At 35.9% G+C, this 9,297-nt stretch overlaps 1 protein-coding gene across 1 annotated transcript; it reads right to left on the minus strand.

Annotated features, from left to right (window-relative positions):
* Positions 1-464: 464 nt before the first annotated feature.
* LOC137169087 (bifunctional protein GlmU-like) lies at positions 465-5,346 on the minus strand. Its single transcript, XM_067572060.1, has 3 exons — positions 5,236-5,346; positions 1,030-1,221; positions 465-882 (listed from the first exon to the last, which is right to left on the minus strand). Exons 1-3 carry the CDS (start codon positions 5,236-5,238, stop codon positions 628-630), a joined length of 450 nt encoding a protein of 149 aa, XP_067428161.1. The 5' UTR covers positions 5,239-5,346; the 3' UTR covers positions 465-627.
* Between the last annotated feature and the right edge of the window lie 3,951 nt (positions 5,347-9,297).

Genomic DNA, 9,297 nt, shown 5'->3' on the forward strand with positions numbered 1-9,297 from the left:
ATTCTGTAGCTTTTGTTGCTAAGGTTTTTCCATTTGTTGTTTGTATTGTCCACTTAGACAACAGATAGGATTTCGGTTCAAACATGTACAGATGTATTTGAGAAGTTGACTTTATGAGTAAATAACAAGAAAAAGGTTTTTTGAGGTAGCCTCCGGAGCCACCAGAAGACTCCTGTGGGGCAACTTCCAGGAGCCAATCAGAACAGAGAATGCTCATCACGGGCCTTAAAGTGACAGGAGCTAAAACAGCCTATTTCAGACAGAGGCTGAACTGAGGGGCTGCATAAAGGACCAGTATTAGATAAATAAGGAGTTTTTAACTGTAAATCATGCAAAGATATTCCAGTAGAGCCCCAGGATAAACATATAGGCCTGGAAATGTGCAGAATATGTTCTCTTTAAGTAGAGCAAATAAGGATTATAAGCCTATAACACAGGTGTTTTGAAATTAAGGTGGATGACTCTTTACAAGATGATTAAATTTCAACTTTATTATAAAAGAGACAACATTGATTGCAGCTGTAAGTTCTTCAACTGCCCGTCTTTTATCATCACTCTCTTATCTCATTTCCTTCACACTCATTCAATGCTGAAAAATGTTTCATTCACACATTGTAACAGCTACAGTCAGGCTGATTCGTCCATGCGTGGTTGAATCACCAGCTCAGGGAAACCCGTCCGCTCATCCAGCTCCCGGGTGAACTGCAGGTTGACCGCCTCGCCGACAACCACCTCAGCTGTGGTGAACACCTCCAGATCCCCCATCACATGACCACCGACTGTCTTGCCTTCGACGTCAGACAGGCAGATGTGGACGTGGGCGTCCCGGTTCAGCGTGCCGACCAGGGAGACGATCTCATACCGCCCGCTGAGGTGGATCACCTGAGGGACACCATGATGTGAAAACAACAGCTTTTTTCCACAGCCTCCATAACCAGATCCTTAATGAGTCAGGAGCAATCTCCTCTCTTTCATCAGCACACACACACACACACACACATCACAGGCCTGCACGCTGCTGCCAAGTACCTCATTTGTGTTCGTCGCCGTGGCGTTTGCCAGCCGGAGTGTTGCCTTGGTGACACTGCCCACGCAGGTGATGATGAACGGCGCTCGGAGTCGCCTCTCCTCCACGAACGCCTGCAGAGATCCCAGCAGTTCCTGACCAGGCCCGAACCGGACCGCATGGACCTGCAGGGGTGATCCTCCTCCTGCTGAACTCTGGGGGGAAAAAAAACAAGATTAAGTTTATACAGTTTTCTTTCTTTCATTTTACTGTTCTTTGTATTTGATTTTTTAAAACATTTTTTTCTTTTTTACCATTTTACCACAATTTTTTAAAGAAATGTAACTTTTTTAGACCTTTTTGTTTCTCTGAAATAAACCTTTTCAAACAGAAAAACATGCATGAATACCATGAAACTAAAAATAAAAAATAATTATGAGGATGATTGTTGAATGGATTTATTTAACATTAACCTGATACTTAACCGTCATGTGTTGAAGTTAAGTAACTAGTCCTGTTAAATAATGTATCACAGAAGTGTCCAGTTGTTTATTATTTGTACTTTGTCATTTGAGAGCAATTTCCTGAGAAACTTTAGTTTAAGAGCTTTAGTTTTGTTCTCTGTATCACACCGTCTGTTATGAGTTAGTCACTGCATACTGCTGCTTTAAACGCTTTCTAAATTAGGTAATACACTGTAAATTTATGAAAGGATTTCAGTACAAAGTCAACAGGTTGTGATATGTTGCTCAACAAGGAATCATGTTCCTGCACATGCTCACTGGTATCTGCCTTACACAGAACTACTCTCCTGAGACTGAAAACGTGACCTGTTATTAGTCTTTGGAGCTGTTTCAAAACAAACTAACATGACCAAACTCTTCATAAAGAAGGAACATGTCATCCAGTGCAGCGGTGTGACTGACTGACCTGTTTTTAATACTTTTTGGATAACAGAGGTCTGTGACCATGGGTGTCAACTTGGCTGGGCATTCAGGGCTGTAGCCCCGAAGATTTTGTATCTTCAGTGAACGGAACAGAGGCAAGACCAGTCAGAGAGGTTTTACAGGAAAATACGTGGAAATACTCGTGTCTTATTGGCTGAGTTTTTATCAATTCTTCAAATGATGGGGTTACTATGTCAAATACTAGCTCACACAATCAGTCAGTGTGAAGAAAACGGATACACAAAGATTTTTTACTAGTAAAGAGGATGAAGCTGAAGTTGAAGCTGAAGCTGAGGTGAACATGATATGAGCAGAAGTTATATACAGCTAGCGTACTTTGCATTGCACTGTAGCCAGCTAAACTGTTAGCAATGATAGCTTAGTTGTGCCTCCCTTTGGCTAGCGACACTAAACCAGCCCAATGTCATGTTAGATAGCCAAAAAGTTTTTTTATTTTATTGGTCACCAGAGGCAAGTTTCATGACCAATCCAACTTTTTTCATGTCATACATCGACAGCTAAGTTACCAGAGCTTGCATAAAAAAAAACTTTAGTTTATTAGCTTCAGAGAACACAGTTATATATTTCTATTTATTATATATTTCTTTCTTTCTTTCTTTCTTTCTTTCTAATTGCAAATAAATTCAGTCATTTCATTTAATCTTAACCTTCTGTCTGTTTCCCTTCTTATATTGAAGCCTGAGAAAGTCGGGTCATAACAATATTGAAGTAGGCAAAAACTAACCAGGTATTATAATTTTAAACAGACAGAATTTAGTCATTGTCTATGTTTTCAACTCTCATTCCAGTTTATGCATCTTAACTGAATTTAATTGGATATGTTTTTAGTGTATCTGTTTATGTATGTATTTAGGCCATATTGGGTTTGATTTCTACACATGTATGTACACAGGTAAGGGGGTGTTTGCCAACTGAAAAGAGGATGAAGAAAAAGAGATTTGGGCGTTTTTAACGTGTTTCACTGTGGGCATATTTCTTGTCAAAAATGAGGTGGAAGCAAATCATTTTCACACTCAATTCTAAAAATTTATACAGCTTAATGTACACGTTGTGTTGCATTTACACTTTGATGTTTATCTGTCCAACAGCTGTCCGATCAGCTCGAGAAACACAAAGTGGCTCTGTGGAAAAATGGGCTCTAAATGTTTAGAAAAGAAACACAAAAGTGTGTAAATCCAGATTTTTCTTTTTATTCAGTGTGTGTTCAATGTGTGTGTGTGTGTGTTTGTGTGTGGTCCATTCAGATCTTTAACAGGATCAGTGAGCTTAACCAAACACCAGCCTGACCTCCGACCCTGCAGCGGGAGGAGGGAGTCATGTGATCCGACATTAATGAAGCTCACACTGATCTTCGGGTTTACAAAGAGCTTTTAGAAAACGAGCCGGAGAGGCAGAGCAAACATCACATCACTTTACATTTATTTACTCTGCATGCTGATCAGTCAGTGTGTGTTTTAGTTAAAATATCAGTCCACTTCAGCATTAACAACCTGCAGAATCTGATGATTTACAGCAGGTCACATTTTATTTAGTTTTTACTGTTTTACATTGTGAAAGGACCAAAAAATCCTACACACTGTCGATCACTTGTGTTTGCTTTATTAACGACGTTTCAGTCCTCAAACCTTCATCAGTCAAGATTCATGAATCTTGTGTGCAGGATATTTTTTGGTCCTTTCACTGGCAGTTTACAGTCCAACGCACCTGCCCATAAGACTTTCTGGAATTAGAATCTAGAATCTAGAATTCACTATAAAACATTAGATTTCTAGTATGTAAGATAACTCCAAAGTGATTGTGATAAAGGTGAGGGACAGCCACTTAGAAATGAGAAAACTCCATATTATACTTTAGAGGTGACAGACGTCTCAAAAAAATTTCAGAGAAATAGAAGACTCTGTTGGAAAAATCTAAAACCTTTGGGACTGTAGAGAGGCAGCAGGTTCAGCGTTGAACCGAAAAACAAGAGATAAGAGACTTAACATCAATTACATTGTAGTTTTTATTAATGTCCTGAACGAAATGAAAGTAAACAAGCTGTAATGTATATCCTTTATCACTCTTATTCACCAAAATGGCTCATAAGCAACTTCAGTCATTTGTCAGAGATTTGTTTTAGAGTCCGTGTTGAGGATCTGCTATTCGAAAAGATCTTTGACAAAAAAAAATAAAAAAAAAATAAAAAATTACATTTAGTTTGTTCTTTTTTTGTTTCCTCTCTGCAGGTTGTTTTTTGTTCAAATGATGGATTTTTCCAAATCCCTGAAAACATGAGGTTTGCTCGTATTAAGTTAGGGCTGTTATTTTCTCAATTAATCGATTAATGATTGTCGTTTGGTCTATAAAGTGTCAGAAAATTGTGCAAAAATGTTGATCACTGTTTCCCAAAGCCCAAGATGCAATTTAAAATGTTTTGTTTTGTCTCAACCAACAGTCCACAACTCCAGAGATATTCAGCTTACTGTCATAGAAGAAGAAACCAAAAAGACTATTTACATTTCAGAAGCTGCAAAGAGAGAATTTTGGCATTTTTTTAAATTTAAAAATTACTCAAAAAGATTAATCAATTATCAAAATATTTGCAGATTAATCATCTTTGATGATCTATTAATTGACTAATCATTGCAGCTCTATATTAAATAGGTCAGAGAGACATGTCATGGAGCTAAGGGTGAAATACACTGCATTTTTGCAGATTTTATCTTGTTTATTTTACAGATTTTTCCTGTATTTCAAAAATACATGGAAATGTTAAATAACAAAAATTACAAAAATAGAGTGAACTTACATGTTTAATGTAAAATAACATGAAAAATGTGTAACTGTGAATTTCAATTTTTTAAAGGAAATTTTAGTTTTTTCCACATACGTTAAAATACATCTGGAAATGTATAATAACTTTACAAATATTTACTTTTTATTAAATAGATGGGTTAGGGTTAGGGTTATTTAATAGCTGACTATTACATTTAGGTTTATGACTGTAAAAACAATCTTAAAAATTAGATATAATTAGTGACAAGTAACAGTAAAAGAAGAATAGGTTCTGTTAATTTACATAGTGAGGCCTTTTGTTGTGTGGAAATGTGCAGTTTTTATCTTTCTATGGTCTGACAAAACATTAAAGCAAAATATGCCTAAGAAACAATCCTGGTGAGCACATTAGTCAACTCCCGCATGTGTTTTCTCTTTATCTGCTTTTTTAAACAGATGGTATAAAGGGGCTTTTTAAAAATGAAAAGTAATGAGGTGTAAACTCACCATTCTGCTGTGACTCTGCAGAGACTCTACGGGACTAAACTCTGACCAGAAACACTCAAGTTAAACATTTACAGTCACATGTGTGGGGCGGTTGCAGTTTGGGTGGAACTGAGCATGCTCAGTAAAAAAACAAAAGAAGACTCAACTTACCACTTCCTCCAGAGGTTATTCAGGGTTTCAGTAATTTGTATTCCTGGTCTTTTACTGTCACCTGCTGGTGATTTAAGAGCTCTGAAACTGGAATGCAGAGTTGAGTATTTCATGACTACATTAGACTGCAGCTACTTGTGGGGAGAAAAACATATTTATTCTTTATTCTAAGTATTAATAGTTAAGAAAGACTTTAAAATATCTAAAACATGGCTGAAGATCATCATTATTTATCTGCAAATTTGCAAACCAAAAGGGTGAAGATTTTGAGAAAAATACTAATAGTTTTGTGGCCTTTTTTAAGCTTCAGTTGTGTACATTTTGCATGACTCATTACTCTTACATTTAGCAACAGATGGAGCATTTATGAAAAAAAGACCAACAAAAAACTTTATTAACATCAACACAGTAAAAAACAGTGAGAAGGTGATGATATTAAATGTTAATTTAGCATACAGGATACTTAAATTACTTTTAAAGTAAAAAAGCAATAAATAAAAAAAATCTAAGATAAATGTAATAATGAGGCTACATATAGGTGATATTAGATAAAATAATGAAAATGTAAAAAAATAAAATAAAAACACAAACAAACAAATAAACATCATCAACAACAACAAAACAATAAACTAAACTGGTCCAAATATTATTTTTTTTTGTGATTTTGTAATTTTAACACATTTAGTAGAAAAAATACGCTTTGATTAAGTTGGAGGACACATGAATTTTTTTTAAAGGAAGGGTTAAACAGAGGCTGAGATATTCTGATTTTTAATCCTCACTACATTCAAAACATACATACAAAAACTACATCCCACATTTCCCATAAAGCAGACAAAATTGTGATAACTGCACCCCCGAATCACCGTCACCCAACTGGTCAATTTAAAATTATAATGATGGAGTTTTTTGCCTCTATGTCCACTGGTTTTCAACACTTGACAAATATCTGTACATATGAATGAATAGAGGAGAGTGTTACAGTCATAAAAAACTGATGTTAAAGAAAAAAGTTAATATTCATGGATTTTGACATGTCTGTCGTTATTCTTTGTTCGTTTGTTTGTAGCTATAACGGATTCAGTGAGTTAGCTGTGGGCTACAACTTGAGCCTCATTTTCTTTTGCCTTTTGCAAATTGTTTCCATTTAAAGTCTGCTGAATTAGCTACTGAGAGTTCCTGTTTGCAGAGTAAAATGGATGTACAGACAACTATCACTGGAATATTTTGATACTGAAGAAAACTTAAAAATGTGATGATTCTCAGCTGAGCTTTATGTGTGAACTCGGCAGAGTGCCTCTTTAAACCACCATTCATCACTTATCATACTTTTTGCTTATTCATTTTAGATCAACTAATCGATTAATCGATTAATTTGTTTCAGCTCTACATTTGACGGATACACAACAGAGGTAGACAGAGGGATGGTAGCACATCAAGCCCAAAAATATTAACAAATACCAAAGAAAAAATTCACAGTTACCACAGTGTGATGTATCTACAGATGATGACAGCTTAACATTTACTATTATCATGTAATTTTCATTGGATCAGATGGATCATAGTGCTAGACTGTCATGTTTTATTGAATTATTAAGAGGAACCACAAATTTATCATCAACCACAGATTGTGGCAAGACCTGTTTTTCTAGTTCAGTAAAATCGATCTACATGCTAGTAGAGTTAGAAAGGTTGTTACTGTACATTTATCTCCTGTTATCACTCAAGACACCAAATATTACAATCAGTGGACTCAGCTGTGTTGGCTGTCTAAAAATATCTGACAAGTGGAACCACAAAAATTGCATTAGGACAGTTCTGAAACATTTGAGCCAGTGTGGTAGGAAGCGACCTTGACTTGATGAAATCTATAAGAGGAAACATCTTAGCAAGCTTTACTTTAGAGAAATGCTGTTGATAAACTGCATCAAGCTGAACAATTCTCATATGTATTTGTGAAAAAAATTTGGTTTAAAACATACATACAGAAACAGCCAAAAGGGAAGCAAAAAGAAAATAAGCTCAACTTCTAGTGTCATTTCTCCTGAAAAAAAAAAGGTACAGTTCTTTTGGCGTGTAAAACGATCTCTGGTGGTTTGCAAATGTAATAACTGATGCATTTCCAGCCAGCTCAGGGGGGAAATGGGGATAAAAACACTCTGATAAAGATCATATTTGGACCTTGAGAGGGACCAATCTCATTCTCCATGCATGTAAAAGTTCCTAAAACTCTGTGAAGAACTTCTTTGTTTTGAACCCTAGATGGCGCCGTGGTTTGGAAAATGAATCCAGCTGAAACAAACTCATAGCTGCCATCACTCACTGCTTAACATTGCTGCACACACAGCTGACACCTTTGAATTTCTCCACATGTAGTTTGTTACAGACTTACAGTTATTGTTACAGGAGTCCGCATACAGCACCTCCAAAATACTTTTATACATATTTTACTACTATTGGATCAATGTCGAAGTAAATGACATGTAGAGATGAAAGGAAAGAGCTTTCTTTCTTTTTTTTTTATCATTCTTGCATGTGATACTGTACTGTATGCTGAGGATTTCATCACTGTAATTTAGACATTGCAATGGATTTATTTATTTTTTATTTTTTTACCAGGGACAGCACGCATTAATTAGCATCAATAGTACGTAAAATGTATCAGATTTAGCCTAAAGACTCATTTTCATGCACAGTCTCTAGACACAGTGATGTCACACATTTAAAGAAACAAACAAAGAAGTGGGTGGAAAAAAATCTTCAGGATTGTCTTAATACATCTCATTGGTTTCTACAAATATACTACATGGCCAAAAGTATGTAGACACATGTAGATTCTACCAATATGTAAGTGCTGAACATGTCATTCTGCTGCTGTAACAGCCTCCACTCTTCTGGTTTCAGGTTTTCTACCAGACTTTGGAATCTGGCTGCAGGGATTTTACTCCCATACAGTCACAAGAGCATTAGTGAGGTTCAACACTGATGTTGGGTGATGAGGTTTTCCAGTTAACCTAAAGTTGTTGGTTGTGAGAGGTTGTGGTCAAGTTATTCCACAGCAAACTGGGGAAACCATTTTTTAAGGCAGTAGATTTATGTATGGGGTCATCTTGAAACAAGAAAGGCACAAACACAAACTGTTCCCACAAAGGAAAGTGGAAACACACTATTAGAATATAGGTTTGTTTCTTAGGCATGTCTAAAATATAGTTAAATGTTGATAATAAATTTCCCTTCATTGAATAAAGATTAGGGGGAATACACACTCCTTAATACATCCATGACACACAAAAACCAAAACAATGGAGGTAAAATGAAAGAGAACTTTGTGTGACTTTGCTGCTTTTTCTAAACATCAGAGCGGCACAGATAAATGACGACTTTGACGATTCACTAATCTGACAGCCTCATATTGATATCATACAGTCTGACACAGATTGCAGCCAAGATTTTATTACAGGCATCTTACACAATGTGACATGCAATAAACTTACACGATCACTGTTGTCGCACAGTCTAAAGGCACCTTAAAAGGACCAAAAGTCCATAAGCTACAAATACACAAGACATAATAATATAGAAAATAGTTAAACTGGATTTTAGTCATTTCTGCAGAGTGACTTCCAGTGTGAGTTTCACTATCTATATAATATCACACAGACATCCTGTAGTGTAATAAGGAGGTCAGAGGTCACAGCAGGCTAGTAATGTCTCCAGTGATCCAGAGAAATGCTGCAAAAGGAATTAACAGGACATTAGAAAAGAAAATTAGTGTTTTTATATTGTATAAATGTAGAAAAATGTCACCGCTTAAAGAACCATTTGCTGTTTTATTTTGGGTTTTTTTTGAGGCAGTGATCCAATATCATGAATTTTTGATGATGAAAAAAAAAATTTCTTGATGTTATTCAA

Source organism: Thunnus thynnus, chromosome 18 (genome assembly GCF_963924715.1).
Source record: "Thunnus thynnus chromosome 18, fThuThy2.1, whole genome shotgun sequence".
Taxonomy (NCBI): Eukaryota; Metazoa; Chordata; class Actinopteri; order Scombriformes; family Scombridae; genus Thunnus; species Thunnus thynnus.

Bases quoted from the DNA above. Each gene is read 5' to 3' on its own strand.
- LOC137169087 (XM_067572060.1), bottom strand. The intron at 883-1,029 runs GTACTTGGCAGC...GGTGTCCCTCAG, and splicing joins CGGCGACGAACACAAATGAG to GTGATCCACCTCAGCGGGCG.